The sequence below is a fragment of the Sceloporus undulatus genome, chromosome 1 (genome assembly GCF_019175285.1).
Source record: "Sceloporus undulatus isolate JIND9_A2432 ecotype Alabama chromosome 1, SceUnd_v1.1, whole genome shotgun sequence".
Taxonomy (NCBI): Eukaryota; Metazoa; Chordata; class Lepidosauria; order Squamata; family Phrynosomatidae; genus Sceloporus; species Sceloporus undulatus.
In genome coordinates this window covers 166958718-166981064 of record NC_056522.1, presented here as the reverse complement: position 1 = coordinate 166981064, position 22347 = coordinate 166958718, and the positions used below count along the sequence as shown (strand labels likewise).

At 42.6% G+C, this 22347-nt stretch overlaps 1 protein-coding gene across 1 annotated transcript; it reads right to left on the bottom strand.

The window, feature by feature from the left end:
• Positions 1 to 1747: 1747 nt before the first annotated feature.
• ARL4C (ADP ribosylation factor like GTPase 4C) lies at positions 1748 to 8472 on the bottom strand. Its single transcript, XM_042439550.1, has one exon. The coding sequence runs from the start codon at positions 7618 to 7620 to the stop codon at positions 7036 to 7038; it is 585 nt and encodes a 194-aa protein (XP_042295484.1). The 5' UTR covers positions 7621 to 8472; the 3' UTR covers positions 1748 to 7035.
• Positions 8473 to 22347: the final 13875 nt, after the last annotated feature.

The window sequence follows — 22347 nt, the reverse complement described above, 5'->3', positions numbered from 1 at the left end:
TTTCTTGTGGTTAAGTGTCATAGTACCAATGCCAACTATGTTATTTGTTTTGTGCCCTCCAAAGGGTGCCATAGCCCTGTATGGCGTCCCTTTGGCACTGCATCATCTAGATGCAGTGCTGGAGGTGTGCCATGATGCCGCGCACCAACTGGAACAGCGTGTGGCATCATGACGCCCTGTGGGCAGAGTCAGGGTGTCTAGCATCAGGACATTGCACCCTGACTCTGCCCACAGGCCAGCCTTTCAGGACGGTCTGAATAGGGCCCAAGTCAGAAAATCTTGTACTACATCCCTTCTTCCCTGGTGGAATTTAATAATACAAAATAACCATTTTGCCACTTTTTCATGACATCAAAATAAAGCTGCCTCCCGTTTCCTGCAGTCAGGGTTGTGGCTTAAGAGACATAGCTGCCTGGAGAGGAAAACAGCCCATGTGCAAAATGTGTCTGTATCCAGCAATTCCTTTAAAGAAAAGGTACCTGATTGAGATAAAACATGGCTACTTGCTTTGATTATATACAGCCTAAGATTTAGGAATTGTTTTATCTCACATTTTCAGAGACATCAACAAAGAATTCTGGCTTGTTTAAATGATACCTCCTTGCTGATCATCTCTGGTCATACACAGGTCACGCAGTTCTTTTCCCATCGCTGCATACCAGAGATAACAATTCTCTTTGGTTTATATTCACATTTATCATTGGATGAAAGAGAGATGTATTGAGACATATCCATTTTCTGCACACACTGCTTTGCTCTTGATACTTTCACCATGGCGTCATGTCTCTTAAGTAATCAGAGATTAGGGGAAATGCTCCTGTTAAAAACATATCCAGAAGCATAAATCTGTCAACCTCACATTGGGAAAAGTGCTCAGGCCAATGATTTTAAGCCAAAATAGTAGAGATGGGGGAAAGGTTCAGTTTCTCTTTCCTCTTCTTTGTTCAAACTTGTTGCTTCCCCAGTTTTTCATCTTTAAAAAAAAATGAAATCAAGCTTCAGTACTGCTTTTTAATATAAGGTGTACTTAGCCCTCACTACACCTATTTAAGACAGAACCAGTGCCTTGATCTTTATTCCAGGAGGAAACAGAGCTGTTCTGCAATAACAAAATGTAGACCCATGTAGGAATAAACATGCAGCCTGCACACCAGCTCTCAAAAACCTATGGCTTTCTGCCCATGCATGTCACTGACTGGACAAGTGTTGGAAACACTATTGAGGAGGAGGCTTTCTAGCTCATCTTCATCGTCTCTTCTGGCAGAAAAAGTTCCCCACATGCCCAATAAAATGTCATGATAAAGAAATTGGAAACGTACCTCTTTTTATCTCACAACTCCCAGAACCTATTCTGGTTGGAGAATTCTGGGAGCGATAGACCAAAACAGTTGACTTCCCCTACGTTTTGCTGTGACTCGCATGCAGGGACTGCACACAGGATGCAAGTTGCCACTTTGTCAAGTGACTCTGAAGTGCAGAAACTTGTCTCCAAAGGGCAACCTGAAAGTCTCTTAAAATCTGTTCTACTGTTTTAAAAGCCAACTTCGCAAAAGACACAAATGATCTGCAGAGGAGCCTCCTCCACATCTCAAGAACTCCTGGCTTGAGCTAAAACCCTGGACTTCTCCCTGCCTCTCTCTACCCATCCTTATCTGTTTATCACATAAAATGATTTCATATGGCAGTGTTATGCCTTGAAAACAAAGGAAATCAAGATAGTACAACTGGAAAACATAACACGAGTCAGTCAGGTTTGCTAGAATACTTTAATTGGCGCATTGTGAAGAAAAAATCTGAAATGTGACTGGTATGTTACAACATCAGTTAAGAAATCTTCAAATGCTAACAGGGCAAAATATCTGGGAGTAGAAAGCATATGATCTCAAGGGAGGGTCATAGAGAGCTTTAGTATCAATATTTTTAGCTATCCTATTTCTCCAGGCTTTCTCCTTTGATCAGATAATTTATTGATGAAGAGGCTGGGTCATGTCTGCTTTTGGACAGAGTAAAGGCTTTAAACTTTTAACAAGAAAAAGTGACTGTGAGAAGCAGTAGATAGCAAAGCCACAGTACTGTTACGGTATTCAACCTTCCATTGATTTATCTCACTTAAAGAGGAAGGATAGGTCTTAGAGTTGCCAATGCTTTCATAAGGCAAAGAACATGCTTTAAAGCTTTGCTGTAAGCAAAATGGGCAGCTCCCAAACATATTCTAGAAAAAGTGCAAGATCTTTTGGGATTATAAGTAGTCTTATGTTTATAATTGACCCATTTCCTCTCCATTCTGCCTGAGGAGGAACATTGCTTCAATACTCCTGTAGCAACTAAAGTTGAACTATTTGGGAGATTGGCATATTTAACACAGTGTGTATTGCTCAACTGGGGCCAGTAAGGGGCCTAATTTCAGTCACTTAGCACCTATGCAACTTGATCTGTGGAAGCACAGTAGATGATACATTGATTTAACAATTGTTATGTAAGTTTGCAAGAAGCCAGTTTGTGTCAGTGACAAAATGAATCCAAATGCACATTAGTTTTACAGTACACTGGGTTTGATCTGAACAGTATTTTCTAATTCCTAAACTGTTTTTTTTTAATTACAGAATTTGGCTTTCATATTGTGTCAAAGTAAATATATTCTATGTCTCTCTCAGTTATGAGGTAACAAATGTGCTTGAGAGAGAGTCATGAGTGGAAAAAATAATAACAATTAAACCAAAAACAGTGATAAGGTAGTTCAAAACAATGGGACCAGCCCGCTCTGTAGATCGACAAACAAGTTTCCATTCATGTCACTAGAATTCTCCAGGCATGTTAATAATACTTGCTTGCAAGCAGTGGCCACTTAATGGCAGGGTTCCTATGTGTTTAACAAGTGCATGCCAGACAAACAAACAGGACGAAAGGCTTTTTCTAGCATGAAACTGCAGCAATGGAGAAGGGGAAATGACATCTATATTTTTTAAAGTTTTTACCTAATATGCAGTCACAAAAAAGATTAAGGGCTCCCTCCAGAAAAAAACTAATGAATTCTTATGAATTCTTAAAAGGGGGTTCCTAAATATCTATTGGGAAAGCTCACTGCTGAAAGGATAAATTAATGGTCTGGATCTTGCTTGCTCTCCCCTCCTGTCCCTTGGCCAAGTTTTCTAAAAGGAAACTGCTAAATTTCTTTCTAGTGTAGTGCATTTAATAAGCCAGCTGGAAGGTCACCAAATACTGCATAAGGTTTTGAGTTCTGCACCACTCTTCGTTGGGCCAGAAGATAACTAAAGTACATTTGGCAAAGGGGATAAAAGAGGCTGACATCTACATCTGATTAATTCCATCTCAGCCATTTCCAAAACTCTGTTAGTCTGTTTTGTGGGACTCTTTGCTGTCTTGTGGGGGCTGCAGACACTGTCATTAGGCTCTCTTGGGTATTGAGGCCATTGATCCATATCTTGAACAGCAGCCACTTCCACACACCCTATATTGTTTACCCTAAGAAGAGGGGAGAAATGCATTTAATGGACTCATCTCTCCTGTTTGGCAGCCCATTCTGCCCCCAAACCCTACTGCTGCAGAATTGGGTGCCACCATCAAAACTATATAACAGCTTTCCTTCTTGTCACTTCAGGGAGTGAAGAGGACACACTGGCTTGGTGTATCACAGAGCTCTATATTGCAGGAGAATGCTCTAGTATTCTCTTCTACCACAGTCTTGTGCCACAATTGCTGATGTTTTGATGGCTTTTGCAAACTTTTGCAAGCAACACAAATATAACATCCAGTGGCAATGTGATCCCAAAAGGGTACAGTTTCCTCCCCTCCTCTGCAAGTCCCATCAAGTTGCTCATCTGACATGATGAACTCAAAAATTTGCACATGGGGGATTTTTTTTTAAAGCCACTTATTTTTGCCCGTCTTTTCTGTTCCTGTTTCTAGAACTCACATTTTCTTAGCAGGAAGCTGATAATCCAAATTCCACAATTTTGTGTGAATGAAGATCAGGTCATATATATAAGTGTGACATTTTCATATGGATATACGCTCTCTTTCCAGCTGACTTTTCAATTCACTAAAGAGTCAGTCAATCAATCAAAGCTTATTACAAGCGTTCTAGAAAAGGTATTCAGCCCCCTACTTCACAATTTTCTCCCTTGCGAAATCACATTCCTTGTGTGCTTACTATATACAAATGGATTCCATTTTAATTACTTTTTTCATTTGTACCCTGCCTTTCCTCTGAGGAATCCAATATCTTGCTGACCACAGAGCCTAATCCTTTGCATATTCACTCTGACCCAAGTCTGTGTCCAGTGAGGCTTGCTCCCAAGGAAGTATGCACAGGATTTTAGCATTGCAACCTGATCCTGTGCATGCTTACTCAGAAGTAAATGCCACTGATTTAAATACAACTTTAAATTTAAATACAACATACAACAAGTACCATTTGTGTCTCTGGTCCAAAACACACTCCAGTTTGAGACTGCTTTAACTGCCCTGGCTCAATGCTAGAGAATTCTGAAACATTGAGCTCTTTCTGTCAGAGAGCTCTGATGCCACAATAAACTACAATTCCCATGATTTCCTTGCACAGAGCCAGGGCAGTTAAAGTGGACTCAACCTGGATTATTTCTGCACTGTGTTTTGGGTTCCCTTACCTAAAATTCTGAAAACCAAAAAAACCCCCGCAAAAAACCAAAATTGTCCACATCGGTAGCTGTTTTCTGATGGTTCAGTATACATAAACTTTGTTTCACACACAAAATTATTAAAAACATTATGTATAAATTAACTTCAGGCTATTTGTAAGGTGTATGCGAAATATAAATTTCATGTTTAGGCTTGGATCCCATCTCCAAAATGTCTCATTACGTATATGCAAATATTCCAAAATCCAAAATCCTAAACACCTCTGGCCCTAAACATTTCAGATAAGGGAGACTAAACCTGTATGTATAAATTGCAGCCTTACAGCACAATCCTACACATGCTTATGCACAACTGAGTCCCATTAAATCCCATGGGGCTTACTGCTAGGTAAGCACATACATAAGATTGCAGGCTTAGGTTTAGGTGACAGTAAATCCCATTGAAAGCAATGGGGCTTACTGCTAAGTAGACTTGTGAAGGATTGCACTGCTAGTGCTGCAACAAGATACTTCTCCTGTGCTATCAAAGGGATGGGGGATAACTACATTTTACTTCTATTTGACTCTTGATAGGCACAACTCTGAGGCATAGATTTGAAAACACATAGCCTTAAACCTACTTGTCAGCTTTAAAGAGATGGGCGGAGAGGGGGGGTCTGAATATTCATTATATTCAGCGTACCCATTTGTTTTTTCATCCTTCTCTGTTCTTCACACACCAGATTGTCAGCCAAATGTCTGTCTGGGTTTCTCCCCGTGGCTTTCTGGCTGCTGCAGTGAGCTGGGCCTCTAGTCCATGAAAACCATCAGAATGACACAGAAATGGAAAAAAAAAAAAAATGCAGATTATTTCTATCTGATTGGATTCAGCAAAGTATCCCTGCACTTGAATGTTACAGCAGGAAGCTATGATTAAACAAAAATGTTTTCCTGGTTATTGCTACACTGCGTGGCTTGGTCATGAAAACCAGAACCACATTTTCTTTGAGGATAATGCTTAGAATGCAGCACCAGGCAGCAGCTGAAAGGTTCCAGGCAGCTCAGATTTTACAATTCAAGTGCATCAGTACACCACCATTATACGGAATTCTCTTTTAATATATAGGAATCCAGGGATGCCACACACTTGGCATGCCCAAAGGGGCATACATCCTCTTTACCTTTTTTAAAATCTCATTAAAAGAGCAAAGGCCAGTCTCCACCTTTGGGCACCCCACTGTGTGTACATCTTCACATCCAAGGGCAGGGAGCAGTTTCTTGCAAAACACACAAATCACTCCAGGAAGTAGTATTGCATCATTTCTTTCACCAATTTCATACATTTTGTTGCTCTCGGTCAGAACCCTACACAATGCCAGACCACAAATTGCCTTGGAGAGAGGTCTGCTGTAAGATTGAAAAATACAATTTCCACAAAGGCTTCAAAGAGCCATCATTAAACAATATACACATATTTTTAATATGCATCAATTCTGCACAAACCCCTCTCCCTCCCCCCCTCAGAGCACCATCCCTTCCCCGCATCAAGCAATATTTCTGAAGTCTAGTCCGTCATGCACGCATCACCTTGTACTAAAATCCTGAGATGGGAGCATAGACCTTAATCCACGTGAAGCAGGGTCCTGCCCTGTTCATCCCAAAAGCGTCGTGACTTTTCATCTCCCAAATTAAGTTTCTCCCATTTTATACTTATATATATTTATTCATATATATATTTATGTATTTTTTTCTTTAAAAAAAAGAAGAAGAAACCTTCCAGAGGAATGAAAAGGAACCAAAAAAAAAAAATGTCAAGGGTAAGCCTCTTGTCTTATCAGTAGTCCACAGCTGGATAAAATCCTTCCCGTCATCTTCTAGTCCTGCTAGAACATTCAGAGTATGGAGTATGGTGGTCTCCAAAGGAAAATGGAGGGGATGTGAAGGGACCTAGGGCTGACATGGGCAGATCCCAAGGGCCGGCTGATGTATTAACCAGCCGAGCAACCAAACTGAGGTGGATGGTGGCATCACAGAGTAGGAAGAGACAATCCCAAGGGCCAGTCAGGCCTATCTCTTGCCATGCAGGAGCACAGCATCACAGGGTAGAAAGAGACCATCCCAAGGACCATCCAGTCCAACCTCCCTGCCATGCAGGAACACAGCATCACAGGGTCGCAAGGGACCATCCCAAGAGCTGTCCAGTCCAGCCCCCTGCCATGCAGGAACACAACATCACAGGATTGGAAGAGACCATCCCAAGGGCCATCCAGTCCATGCAGGAGCACAGAACCAAGGGGCAGGGATGTCCCCAAGAGTCCAGGCCTTTCTTTTTTGTCCCGTGGGGATGGGGCAGGGGAGCATCCCAGTCAGTCAGTCAGTCAGTCAGTCAGGGCCCCCTTTGGCCTTTGCTCCTGCTCCTCTACCGCTGCTGCTTCTTCTTCTGCTTGAGGGACTTCCTCCGCTTGAGGATCATCTCGTAGAGCTTGTCCATGCCCTCGGTGAGTCCTTCACCGATGATGGCACAGGCCGGCTGGACATGGTACGTGGTGGAGGGGCTCAGCTCCTGCAAGGCCAGCTGCTTCTCGATCTCGGCCACTGGCAGAGACTTGGGAAGGTCCTGCTTGTTGGCGATGACCAGCAGCGGGGTGCCTTGGTTCTCGGCGAACTTGGTGACCTTGTGGAGCTCGGTCTTGGCCTCCTCCAGGCGGTCCACGTCCACCGAGTCCACCACGTAGATGATGCCGTCGGTGCAGCGGCTGTAGGACTTCCAGAGGGGCCGCAGCTTCTCCTGGCCGCCCACGTCCCAGAAGTGGCAGCTGATGCCCTTGGCCGAGCCGTTGCTCAGCCGGATCTTCTCCGTGTTGAAGCCGATGGTGGGCACCGTGTTGACAAACTCGTTGAACTTGAGCCGGTAGAGGACTGTGGTCTTGCCTGCTGAGTCCAAGCCCAGCATCACGATGTGCAGCGACTGGAAGGCAGAGATGTTCGAGGAGATGTTCCCCATGGCTCAGCCCCACAAGAAGGGTCTGTGTGGGGTGGGGGATGGCAGGCTCCACCAGGGGAAGGAAGAACCAACCAATCTTCCCTCCCTCCTTCCTTCCCCTCCCTCCCTTTTCTGTCTTCCTTTTCTTTCTTTTTATTTCCTTCCTTCCCTCCCTCCCTTTTCCTTCCTTCTCCCTTCTTTTTCTTTCCTTCCTTCCTTTTCTCTCTCTTCCTTCCTTCCTTCCTTCCCTCTCCCTTCCTTCTTTCACACCATCCTCCTCTTCCTCCTCCTCTCCTCCTCCTCCTCCGCCGGGTGCCAGGCTGGCTCTGCCAAGGAAGACCAAGCCATGGAGTCCCCCCGAGAGGCCAGCTGGGCCGGGGCTCCACCCAGAGCCTTAGGCCCCGGAGTCCTGGACTGACTGACCTCCGCCTGAAGAGCAGCCCTGAGGCGGTCGAGAGCCGCAGAACAAAGCGCCGGCTCCCTTGGCCAGCCTCCCTTTCCCTGCTCTCTCAGCTTCAGAGGAGGAGGGAGGCAGGGAGAGGAGGAAGGAAGGAAGGAGGGAAGGAAGGAGGGAGGAGATGGAGGGGAGGGCTCCGGGGAGACCCTGGGCTCAGTCAGAGGGGCTCCCTCGTTGCTCCTCTTTCCTCCTGCCTCTTTCCTTCCCTTTCTTTCTCTCTTGTGGGGAGGAGGGAGCCACTCCTTTCCCGCCTACGAAGAGGAGGAGGAGGAGGGAAGCCCAGTCAGTCAGCCCTCCTTCCTCGCCTCTTCTTCTTCCTCTTTTCCTTCCTCCTCCTCTGCCTTTGCCTCCTGGCTCCTCGGGCCTCCAGCCAGGCGACTGCAGTTCAATCCATCATCGCAAGGCGGGCCCGCCCCACCGGAGCCCCCCGCAAAGGAGGGAGGCAGGGAGGAGGCAGGGAAAGGGCCTGGGAGGAGGAGGACCACTAGGAGGAGGAGGAGTAAGAGACTCCTTCTCTTGGAAGGCGCAGGTGAAACCTCCAAGAAAGGGATGCCACCGCCCCACACAAGTAAACCCGGGTTGACCCCGCTTTCACCTCCCCCCCCCAGGCTCCAGGCTGTGGAGAGCCCGCTTTTTAAAAAGGTGCAAGGATTGTGTACACTCATGGAGTCCCTGGGAGCCCTTACTGCATCCACACTGGAGAAATAACCCGGTTTGGCCCCGCTTTGTCTGGCTCAAGGCTATAGAATTCTGGGAGTTGGGGTTTGTTCTGGGGCCCAGAGTGGAGTCTGTGGAATCAGTCTGTAGGGAGACCTTGCAGCCCCTTTGAGATTCACTGGAAGAAAGGAGTGGGCAGCAGGAGCTTTCCTAGGCTTCAGTCTACTTCCTCAGATGCATATTATTATTATTATTATTATTATTATTATTATTATTATTATTATTATTATTATTATTATTATTATTAAAAGATATAGCCATGTTTCTCTGTAAAAAGATCTTGTAGCCCCTTGAAGTGGGCAGCAGGAGTTTTCCTAGGCTTCAGACTACTTCCTCAGATGCTTATTATTATTATTATTATTATTATTAAAAGATATAGCCATGTTACTCTGTAGAAAGATCTTGTAGCCCCTTTGAGACTCACTGGAAGCATACATTGAGCAGCAGGAGCTTTCCTAGGCTTCCCTCCATTTCCTCAGATGCTATTGGTGGAGTGGAAAGCCAGGGACAGACCTATATATCTGCCATTGGTATGTGAGGATGTCAGTTCACATTCAGAAATCTCTCTATGTATACACTGATTCTACAGACTAACATGGCTATAGCTTTGAATTCTGCTTATTTATTTTTTATGCTGCCTTTCTCCCAAAAGGGGACCAAAGGCTGCTCACAAGATAAAACACCTTAAAAACAATTTTAAAACTAATCCAGTCAAAACAGTACAACATTAAGATTAAAAACATACAAAAGTTAAAACACATACTCTGAAACACCCATATAAATATATCAGAAGAGAGAAAGAAGTTGGTGGCCTATGCTTTCCAGCGCATCTGACTGAGCAAAGTGCATTTCACGAAGAAGACTAAGGTCCAAAACGCACTGCAGAAATCATCCCATTTGAGACCATTTGAACTGCCCTGGCTCAATGCTAGCAAATTTTGGGAACTGTACTTTGGAGAGATATTTAGCTTTCTCTGTCAGCGAGCTCTGGTGCCATAACAAACTACAATTCCCAGGATCCCCTAGTACTGAGCCAGGGAAGTTAAAGCTGTCTCGAACTGGATTACTTCTGCAGTGTGTTTTGGACCTTAGTCTATGAACACCACAACTTTTTTCGCACAGTTTGGACTTCATCGCACTGCCTCCGGTGCCCGACTCACCTCTTCTGAATTGGGCTCAAATTCAGAGGTTACACTGATTTTATTGCACAGACTTACCCCTCAAAATGGCTTCCTGTTGCCTCCAGTGTTGAATTTGGCCCCACAAATCACTTTGGTGGCCATTTTTTCCAATTCCAAAGCGATTTGCGGGGCCCAAATTAATCACTGGAGGCAACAGGGAGCCATTTTGAGGGGGAAGTCTGTGCAACAAAATCAATGTAACTTCTAAATTTGAGCCCAATTCGGAAGAGGTGAGTTGGGCACCGGAGGCAGTGTGATAAAGTTAGTCTCAAAAGTGCTACAAGATCCCTTTGCCTACTGAAGGGATATGGCATGAGGGAGTTAGACTTTTCTCTCCTTACTGTGATCCCTTTTCAGAAGCTCATATTTGTTTTAACAGAAAAGGTCTCAGTTAGTTTTGACGTCAGGTCCCAAACCTCTCTAAGGACAACTGACACAGCCTTGAGAACCAACTCACCACTCCATGTGGTCCAAACCTCCTCATGCACCTATTGACATGAATGGACTTCACCCAGGTAATGATGTGAGTGACCTCCAGCAATTCCAGTGCTAGGAAGTGGAGAAAGTCCCATTGGCCTGTTACAGACTGCCAAAATAAAGCTGCTTGGGGTCTCTTTGGAGTTATGCTATTTAAATGGTGCATGAGTCCTAAGAGTCCGGAGGTCGCGCCAAAGCCACACTCCATTGCTAAGCACTGGAGGGCAGCTTTGGTGCAGCTTCCAGATTCTTCGGATGCATGCATCATTTAAACAGCATACCTCCAAAGAGACCTGAAGCAGTTTATTTTGGCAGTCTGTAACAGGCTATTGTGACCAAAGTGTGGCTAGTGCCTCTGTGGGTGGTTGCTGAGTTCATCCCTTGCATTTGTCCATGCACTTACACACCCAAGGTCAACTGGCTTGCTGTGGGCGACAAATATTGCATGAGCTTGTCCCATGGTTAGGCACAAAATTCTCAACAAAGAAGAAATAGCAACGGTAGCATATGCTTGCTTGGAGGCATTTTGTTCTGGTTATCCTTCTCAATGTTCGGGTCAGCTTCACCTTATGGTGACCTTATGAATGAATGACCTTCAAGTCACCCTACCATCAACAGCTCAGATCTTGCAGACTCAGGGCTGTGGCTTTATTGATTGAGTCTATCCATTTAGAATGTGATATTCCTTTTTTCCCCTACTGCCTCTTCCCTTACAAACCATTTTTCTCTTTTCCAGTGAGCTGTGTCTTCACGTCATTTGGCCAAAGTGCAACAGTCTCAGTTTAGTCATCTTGGTTTCTAGTTCAGGCATGTGAAAGGGATCTAGGAGTTCAAGTAGACCACAAGTTGAACATGAGTCAACAGTGCAATGCAGCAGCTAAAAAGGCCAATGCAATTTTAGGCTGCATCAACAAAAGTATAGTGTCTAGATCAAGGGAAGTAATAGTGCCACTGTATTCTGCTTTGGTCAGGCCCCACCTGGAATATTGTGTCCAGTTCTGGGCACCACAATTCAAAAGGACATTGAGAAACTGGAGCGTGTCCAAAGGAGGGCGACATAAATTGTGAAGGGTCATGTCCTATGAGGAATGCCTTAGGGAGCTGGGGATGTTTAGCCTGGAGAAAAGAAGGTTAAGAGGTGATATGATAGCCTTGTTTAAATATTGAAGGGATGTCATATTGAGGAGGGAGCAAGCTTGTTTTCTTCTGCTCCAGAGAATAGGACTCAGAACAATAGATGCAAGCTACAGGAAAAGTGATTCCACCTCAACATTAGGAGGAACTTGCTGACAGTAAGGGCTGTCCAACAGTGGAATAAACTCCCTCGGAGTGTAGTGGAGTCTCTTTCTTTGGAGGTCTTTAAGCAGAGGCTGGATGACCATCTGTTCCGAGATGCTTTGATTGAGATTTCCTGCATGGCAGGGGGTTGGACTGGATGGCCCTTGTGGTCTCTTCCAACTCTATGATTCTATTATTCAATGATATGCTCTAGGACCCATTACTGGACTTTTTAGCAACCCATGGTGTTCATCATCCAATGTGTTCATTCTCTACTTTAAAGTTAGGTCATCTGTAGTCATTTTTTAAAAAAATGTTCATCTAAACCTGTCTTTGCACTTTCTCCTTTGATTTTCTTTAGTAATTATTCCAAGTCTTTGCTATTTTCTGCTAGTAGTATGGTGTCATGTCTCCTTCCTCCAAGTCTAATCCTTATTTGCATATGATATATTTAGCAAAATGTTAAAACAGATAGGCGATAAAACATTTCTGGCATTTCTTACTCCATACGCAGTAAAATTCTTTGTTGTAGAATTTTGAGCCTCACTTGCATGAGAGAATAATGCAACAGTCCAGTGATTACTGGTGTCTCCTTTCTTGGGGATTGGAATGTATATTGAGCATTTCCAATCTGTGGGCCATTGTTTCCATATTTGTGGACAAATTTTAGTTAGAACTACAATAATTCTCTGCAGCTTGAAACAGCTCTATTGGTTTATCATCTGTTCCTGGTAATGTATTTCTTTTAAGTTCACTGAGTGCAGCTTCCACTTCCATTTCTAAAAATTGTACTTTCATCTTCAAATAGTTCTTCCTTCCTTCTAATCTTTCATTTATATTCTTTCTTCATTTGTTTATATACTTTCTTCAGTGTATTGTTTTCATCGTCTTTTTATTTCTACTCGATCATGTACTATGTTCTCTTGCTGGTTGGAGATCATCTCCATTCTTGGTTTAAAATTCCCTTTCATTTCTTGGATCTTGTCAAAGAGGTTTCTTGTTCTTCCTTTTTTGTTGGCATCATCAATGTCTCTGCATTGATTATTATAGTAGTTCTCCTTGTCCTTCCACCCCACCCCCAGTCAGTTGACCAGTTACATTCAGGCTTCTGGCTCTATGGCCCTGTACAGACAGGCCAAAATAAAGCTGCTTCGGATCACTTTGGTATGCTGTTGAAATGATGCATGCGTCCTAAGAGTCCAGAAGCCGCGCCAGAGCTGCACTCCAGTCCTTAGGACATAAATGGGTCTAAATAAAGGTTAAATGGGTTTGCTGATTACTCCATTCTCCTCCAGGTTTTCCACACATGTTCTAGCAATGGGTAGAGACTGAGTGCATCCCATCACAAAGAAGTTAAAGACCATATTCCCTTCTCATGTCGGGCTGTGTTCACCCCTTTCTATCTAACCATCTGGGAGGTGTCTCAAATCTAATTAGTGCTTTGTCACTCCAAAGTCGAAACCATCAGTCATTTCGGAATCCTATTGTCCATTCTACAGAATGACCATCAGGTCTCTATTACACTGCAGGATAGTACCAAATATCCTCCAAGGTGCAGAACAAATATCGGCCTCACAAATGGCCAATTTGTTGCTGCATACTGAGGTTCTGTCACACAGACCGAAGCTTCTCCCTATGTATCACCCTCAGACACCATCTGAGCCACTCTCCATCTTCTGTGGAACCCCCTCTTCAGGACTGGTAATGATCACCCCCTCTTAACTCCCAATTTCTCACTATTCAATCTTTCATGCCTTTCTTTTTGTTAGCTCTGTATGGTTCTTGAAGTTGCATTGGCTTTGTATGTTTGTATGCACCTTTGCACATTTCCAAATAAAACTGTTTTTATTAATCGATGCCAGAGTCTCTGCAGCAAGTATAGGTACACATAGGTCTAACTAAAAGATCTCTCAAGTTACCCAACCTCTTGCAGGCCTCCTGTTGAGCTAAAAAATTCTAAAGAGATGCTGTCAATGTTGGTGGGCACCCGAAGTCCCCCTACCTTTTAGTAACAAAGCTACCTGTAGGAGCCATGTACTTCAACAAAAGCTAATGGCTTGTTTGCTGAAGGATTGCAGCCTTTTGAAGCAACTGAAATTTTTTATCCTTTGAAGTGAAACCTGATACACCTCAAACTAATACTTCTAGACTGCAGTCTCTATTTTAAGACTTTAGTCTAACTACATATTTTGTGGCTTTAACATCTAGCCATGATTTTTTTCTTCTGACTTTCCTGTTTCCCTCTCTGTCCCAAATTCTGTGATGACGAACCCGATGAAGTCTCATGGAAGACTTGGAAGCTCACCCCTTTTTAAAGGATATTTTCCCCATCGTTTGGTTTTTCCCAATCTTGTTTTCTTTTTTGTTTTCCAAATGTTGCTCAGAGCCCCCATGACTGTGTTTCTTTTCCTCTCCAGATGGCTATAGTGAAAGACAATGAACATCTCCCCTTCATTCTAGGTCCAGTTTATATATGTCATTGGAACTGGGACTACATGTACCAAAGGTATATTATGATCTTTCTGGGGGGAAAAAACTAGTTATGAGGACAGAGAACAGCAAATACTATTTATTGGCTTTAAGATCTTTATGTGAGAAGGATACAAAACTCATGTTCATCAAACCATCTTTAATTAAAGCAGTTCAAATGTTGAGAAAAGCATTTTTCCTAATAATCTCATCTAACTGAACCAGCAGCTATGTCTTAAGTCCAGTGGTTTCTCAATATATGTCTTATTTATGCAACCAATCTGTAGCGGGGACAATAGGGCTCCAAGAAATCCTAGAATTATCTCTTGTAACAAACTGCTTTCATCACAGAGCAGACTTTGGTACGAATACAGATTTCATGCTTCCACACTAGATTTCTTTAATGCTGCAAGGAGCTGCATTTGATCAATATGCTAGAAGTGGAAGGCAAATGGCGATTACATACAGCCACACTGAACAGGAAGCATTACTTTCTTACTCAAAAATGTTGCTTGTCTATATGAGACAGGCTGGCTCAGCGGTCATTTTATTTTCCCAATTCACCATAATGTAGGTCTGAGAAAAGGGAGGAAGATGGGCTTCAGTAACAGTTCTGTAATGCTGTGTGGATTCTCCATTTAAAGTTAGTGAAGAATAGTAATTTTAAATAAATAATAATAAATAATAATTTGTTTTATTTATATACCGCTATTCCAGAGATCATAGCGGTGAACAGCAAGTAAGCTAATTTGCAAGTAAGCTAATTTGCCCCCAACAGTCTGGGTACTCATTTTAGCTCCCTCCTCGGAAGGATGCAAGCCTGAGTCGAGCTTGGGCCCTTTTGCTGGTCTTGAACTCGCAACCTTGTGGTTTCGAGTGAATGGCTGCAGTACAGGCATTTAACCACTGCGCCACCAGGGCTAAATAAAGCAACTGATATGTAAAGGGTACCTGTCTTCATGAGAAAAACAACACTTTTCAACAGCTCTCCCTTGGAACATCTAGCTGTAGGTCAGATTGAGAACAGCAGGTCACCAGTTTTTCATATCCAATATTATGAGAAGAGAACACAGAACCAGATGCTCAAAACTTAAAAAATTATCCTTCACTGCATGTGATTGTGCAAACATTTTCCTATGAACTGGAAAGGTTTTCCGTGGTTGTTAATGTTGTGAGTGTTTGATGATGGAAATACATCTGACAAATTTGAATATTTTATCACTGTGGGCAAAGCACACAAATTCTGATATGAAAGGGCTTACTTACACAGCTGGGAACATGCACAGTTATCTGATGCTTCTACCTTTCTCCAGTCATTCTTGTTCCCATGATCTCATCTGGAGCATTCCTCTTTACCACAAAACCATCCCAGACTCTTTATGGATCTCTCCTAGGCCAGTGTAAATTACTGAACTCCCATGACCTCCGCACACTCTTGATGGCTCAGGGCCTGGGGCTTTTACCTTGCTCTCTACTTGTTTTACTCTGATTAATCTGGACATGAGCCAATCTGATAGGATGGCAAGGGAGCACTTGTTATTTTAGGCTACCATCATGCATCGTGAGAAATCTTGTGAGGTTTGTGAGGAAAAAGAACTATTATCTGGTTATACGGTGTTCCATGAGCCATAGAAATGTAGAATGTCACCTGCTGCATGGTTAGTCATCATGACTGCAGAATGGTGAAATGCTCCATCCAGGATTCAGCTACTTATTATAGAAGAGAGATTGAAATGGACACAATTTCCACTCCACTGCTGCAAGAACAATTGTAAGATTCCACCACTACCACCACTCCAAGGATTGTAAATAACTCCATACCAAAAAACGGCAGAGGAGAAACAGGTTCTATTGGTGAAACAGCAACAATGATATTGTGCAAGGATTATGCACCACTGCCCTGGATAATTTTGGATATTGTGAATGAAGGCTCAGCCCTGAGATGCAAAGCAGATTGTAATCCCCAATGAGTAGCTGATATAGGGCACATATTGCAGGGGGTTTGTTATCCCAAGTTTTGCCCATATTATTTGTCCCTTTTTAGCACTAAAATAAGTCAACTCCAAATTCAGCATACCTGCCACATTTTTAGCTGTCCTGGGTGAGCTGGGATGAGACACTCTTCTGAAATAATACTTCTACAAAACCTTGGTTGTTTGATTTTCTGATCACATTGCCTTTCTATTGGTCTCTGAGCCTCTATAGAATGACATATTATAGGCTGCTTACCTCTTGTGTTGTATCCACATCATATTTTTTAAAAAATGATATTGGTTCTAGATATCGTATATACTTGACTATAAGTCGATTTCATGTATAAATCGAAGGCAATTTTGGGTGCCAAAATTATGGATTTTAATATGACCCGTGGATAAGTCGAGGGTAAAATCTAGGGCCATGTAACAAAGGATCTAAAGGATGAAGCAAAGGGAAATAATGCCAGAGAACTTACAAAATTCCAGCAGGCATAACTGTTTATGCTCATCAAAGAGATGAATGGGAGTGTAGAATGGGGTCAGTTTTTCCAGGACAGATTACACTCTTGCCTTTCATCAGTGGCTGGTTCCTTAATTAATAAGAGTTAAAATTTAGTACTTACATTGACCCTTGGATAAGTTGACTCAGGTTTTTTGGGTGAATTTTTTGACTAAAATTTCTAGACTTATACATCAGTATATCAACTAGTGGGTCTTTCTATTGATATTAATTCTCGAGATGTGTTTCCTGTTAGTGTTTACTTAGCTATATACAAGTTAGAACCTAGATACTCTACATCAGATTCTGTCTGATCTTGGAAACTGAGCAGGGTCAGGTCTGGTTAGTTAGTAGACTACCAATGACAATGACAATAGGCTATATGTCAGTGGAAGGAACCAGCAAAATCATCCCACAGTATTCATTGCCTAAGAAAACTCTGTGAAATGCATGGGGACGCCATAAGGTGATTGATGACTTGAAGGCTGTTACTGCTACTAGATATATTTTAGCTAAATTTGTAAAGGTTCTAACAGCATTGCCAAATTGTTCTTGCTGGATTTTGTGTTTGAGGGTAATTTTAGTTTTGTAGTGCAAAATCTACCTTGGACCTTAGTTCTGTTACCAATACCAGAGAAGGAGAACCAATAAAAATGGGGGGGGGGGGGGGGACCCCCCCTACAACTTTTACATACAGACACCCCCCCCCCGCTTAAGGCAAAAATGTGAGATTTCAAGTCCCATTTGTATGAATGAGGTGCGCTCCCCTGTGCCACCCAGCACTGGCGTGTGCTCCATGAGTCCACATATGACAAGCTCACGTATGGCATGTGTGTGCTGTATTTAAGCAATTTCTTGAGAAATTCAATATCCTCTGCTCAAGAAAGGGGCAGATAGCCTTGCAAAGGACAGACACATCCTGGCTCTCAAAGCAAGTTTCTTTTTCTGTTGCTAATGAAGTTTACATTTTATTTCCTGGACTTACAACTCTTTGTCTCCTTGAACCTACATGATAGCCAAAAGGGAGGAGTGGCTTCTGCCTATATGGATATCCCTCTGTACCAGTTTACGTGAAAATAACAACATCGTGAAAAAATGTAGGCTTGTGACATCATCATTTTTTACTTTCTCCTTTAGGATTTTTAACACCTTTGCCCGGAAGCCAGTGGAGCTTTGAAAGCTTACATGATGTATTTTTTGCATTTTGGTTGGCCCCAAAAAAAGATACTGCTGTTTGGTGGATTTGGATGTTGTTATATTTAAGCAATATTATTTGTGCTTATAAAGAAGTACCATTACCCACTTAAATTGCACAGGATTAATAATGGAGTAGCAAAATTATGCTAGAGGGGATGTGGAGAGTTAGGTGATTGGAACCATATGTATGGGGGAAGAAGTTGTAATACGGATAAGCCATATAACAGAAGGAAAGAGCCACTTCAGAGGGGCATTTCTTCTTGTTTCTTTATTCAGAAATGAAAATGAGAATTTACCAAATAAAGACTTTATGTTATTTTTGGTCTGTGCTGCAAGGATGGAGATGGTTAAAAGTATAGGGAAATTGAGAACCTTTCAATACAGAATTGGTTAAATAGAATATTGGCATAGCTTTATCTGAAAAATTAACATATAAAGTAAGGTTAGAGCAAGGAGAAATAAAAGAGAATTTATTTGAGGCCATATGGAAACCACTTATTAGTTACATGTATTAGAGTACTAGCAGATTCAAACTACCATTAGATCAGGTGAGATTTTGAATAAACTGCTAGTGGAAGATAGGAATAACATTAAAGAAAATGGATAATTAAATAGAGGTAATTTTTAGATAAATGGGTTGACAGGGACGTGTTTTGTACAAATGAATGATGGGGAGGGGAGGGGAGGGGAGGGGGGAGGGAGGGATGAGACTCAGGGGCTCGACAGACTGCCCTTTTACGGCTGGATTGGGACATGGCAACTACACACCGCGCCCCCATCTGGCCTTTCCATTGCATAAAAGGAACCACAAAAAGTGGCTCCTTTTTGCACCATGGAAAGGGAGCCATAGCTGCCAGCACCATGGCTTTTCGATGCTCCTTTGGCACTGAGTCATCTAGATGCAGCGCCAGAGGAGCTATGTGGTGCAGCGTGTGGCATCACACAGGCATGGGGACAGAGTTGGGGCATGTGTCATGCAGACACCATGCCCCCTCTCCGTCCCCAGGCCGACCTTTATCGCTGGTCTGTACACCCTTTGAACTTTTTAGATTATACCTTTTTGTTGTATCCTGTATGTATTATAAAGAAAAATGGTTTTTAAAAAAGAAAATGTCACAAACGAATGCCTGTAGTGGCAAGATCAATTGAATACTGCAAAGAAATTAAAGAGATGAATCATATCATATCTTAACGCCCCCAACGCTTCAAGCACTTAATTTTTGCACATTGGGCTGCTTTTAAAGATCCAGGAGCCAGCCCAGTTAAAACAGTTGAAGATGGTGCAACCGTGACATAGACACAGTTCAGATGGCGCTTTGCGCCGGCCTCATCATGTACTAGGGTTGCGTGGGGGACGGAGCAACTCCACACCCCACAACCCTAGTATGTGGTGACGGCATAATAATAGCGGCCCCCTGTATACATGGGTGCCGCCATTGTTATGTAAGCGCTGCGCAGCATCCACATGTTGCCGCACAGCGCTTACGTAATGAGTCCGCCACTGGCGCACTTGTTACACCACCCCTGTGGCTTTAAAAGAATCCACTTTTCATGGGTTCTTTTTGTGCTGAAGGGAAGCCACACGGTTTGATGGCTGTGGCTTCCCTCCGCGGAGAAAATGGCTGCTGCCGCTCCGGACATTCTCTAAGGTATGTACTGGGCCATAGACAGGCTTTGTTCATGTAAGCCCAAAATTTTGTTGTCAAACATCATATGCTAACTGGGTGCATTATAGATATTAGTGCATGCCTACTGGTCTATAATAATCTGTAATATCTATATCTGCTAATATAATATCTGCTGATCTACAATGTTTCAAAATCACCTCATACATATTATGTTGTTTTTATCCCTCCAAACAACCAATTATTATCTTCATTTTGCATACATAAACATGAGGTCAGGTTGCACTGATAAGGACAAACAGTAACCTCATGAACGAATCATAGTCCTATCTCTTAGTCATTATTTTACACCAAACACATGGCAGTTATCTTAAAATATATCATGCCATAGCTATAATCTTGTAGAGGAGTGATTGTACCCTCCAGTCAAAGGCTAAGTCCATCATTCCCAACCCTCAACTATCTACTTGGAAAAATGGTGAAAAATGAGATAGATCTATAGACGGTCTGTCACTGGGTGAAAACTCGTGTATTTTTCAGAGCAAGGGGAGACTTTGCCCTGGATGTACCTTTACCACACACTGAGTACCTTTTCATCCTAGGACTAGGTTATTTTGAAAAACATGGTGGTTGTGTGGCTTTAAGTTGTTTCCAACTTATGGTTACCCTAAAGCAAACTTATCATAGGGTTTTCTTTGCAAGATTTGTTCAGAGGCAATTTGCCTCCCCCAGAAAGAGCGTGACATGCCCGAGGTCACCCAATGGGATGAATGGGGATTCAAAACCTGGTCTCCAGAGTCATAGAATAATATTCAAACCAAAAAACTAGCTGTCAATGGCATTCATTTGCTATCCCTGGGATGTCACCAAGAATATTATCTTCTAACCCATGAAGCAGTTTTACCATTTATATTCACCTTCTCTCTGTGAAATGAATCAATATGTGAATCAATATCAATGCAATTAAAAAAAATGACAGGAGGAGAACAAAACCGAGGACTATACCAATATTTGATTCAATGATATTTACAAAATTCTAAAGCTTGGAGGACGTCAGGAAAACTGAAGAACCCATGATTTGGATTCCACCTATTATTATTATTATTATTATTATTATTATTATTATTATTACTAACATTTATTCATAGAGTACTGTAAAGTTTCACAGTGCTTTACATAGTAGGGGACAAATAAAATAAGAAAAAGAATAAAAACCTACCAAGTGGCATACAATCTTAAACAACAACATTACATGATTAAAACATCCCTAGATAATTTATCAGCCAGTTTTTAACTTCCCCCTTTTAGGTAAGAAACTTCATGCTCTCTTGGACATTTATTCCCATCAGGGTTTAGGCTGGTTGTGAGACAAACATAGCTTTGTTTGTCTTGGTGGGAGACCTGTGCTTGGAGTTGAACAGGGGAACGTTAATCTCTGAAGATGCCAGCCACAGATGCTGGTGAAACATAAGGAAGAAACTCTTCTAGAACATGGCCACATAGTCCGAAAAAAACACAAAAAACTATGGATGCCTTCAACTTCACATAATCTTTTGGGCTTTTTGGTTGGTATGAAAGTTGAGAGCATTGCTTTGCAATGGTTCCAATCTTTCTTATGTGAATGTTCTCAGAGGATGTTGGGAGGGATTGTCCAACCTTTTGATCACTGGACTGTGAGGTTTCACGGGGTCAATGCTGTCCCCTGTGCTTTTTAACATTTACATGAGGCCACTGGGGTTGGATATGCTGAGGATACCCAGCTCAGTCTTTTACAACTAATGCTGAGGAAACTGTGAAAGCTGTAAATAATCTGGATGCAGTGAAGTACGAGATGCAGGTGAATAAACTGAGGCTCAGCTTGGACAAGATGAAAGTGCTGTTGGTAAGTAGGAAAACCAACCTGGAGTTGAGATCACAGCCTCCTTTGGATGGAGTTGCTGTCCCTCTGAAAGATCAGGTTTGTAGTGGACACAACAGTGCTGCTCCTGGAAAACCAAGTTGCTGTGGTGGCTAGGAGTGCCTTTGCCCAGTTTAGGCTGGTGCAGCAGCTATGCCTTTTCCTGAGGAAGGCAGATGTGGCTACAGTGGTTACTTCCCAATTATACTACAGCAATGCCATCTATGTGGGGCTTCCCTTGCAACAGCCAGACTGGTGCCTGGTGTATATTTTAGGCACCATATAATATTGGTCTTAGAACAACAAGTGCACAGACTTCCAATTTGTTTCCGAGCTCAATTCAAAATACTGGATTTGATCTCAAAAGCCCTAAATGATTTGGAGCCAGGATATCTGAAAGACCACCCCTTCCCATATGAGCAGTGCTGCTCCACATGGCCTTCAGTATTTGAAATTGCTCTGTTTTAATGTTTTATTTTAGGATTGTTTTAAGACTGTTTTCAAATGATTTACAATAGCATTTTATGTGTTTTTAAAATGTTTTATATTTGTACTGTTTTCATTGCTTTTCTTTGTTCATCATCTCAGCAAGCCTCATGGGCAGGGAGGCAATATACACATATCTTCAATAAATAAATAAGCCAACAGACTAGACTTCCCCAACACTGTGCCCACAGCTTCAGACTATAATTCCTATCATGCTGTTTAGGCTTTATGGTAGCTATAGTTTAAAACATCAGGAAGAGGGGGGAGTAGCTTTTGGCAGGATCACTGAGATTGCAGGCCTGTTTCAACCTGCAGTTCATGGGGCAGTTCATACTACAGATGGAGAAAGCGCATGTGTGCGTGCAGTGTGTTGGCACATAGGCATTTCTGTAGGGCATGCCAAAGTTGGGGGGAAAGCCAATGGGCAGAAACAGGCTGAATAGTGCTCTCTGTCTTTGCTCATATATGTCTTCTTAGTTTTGAGAAATA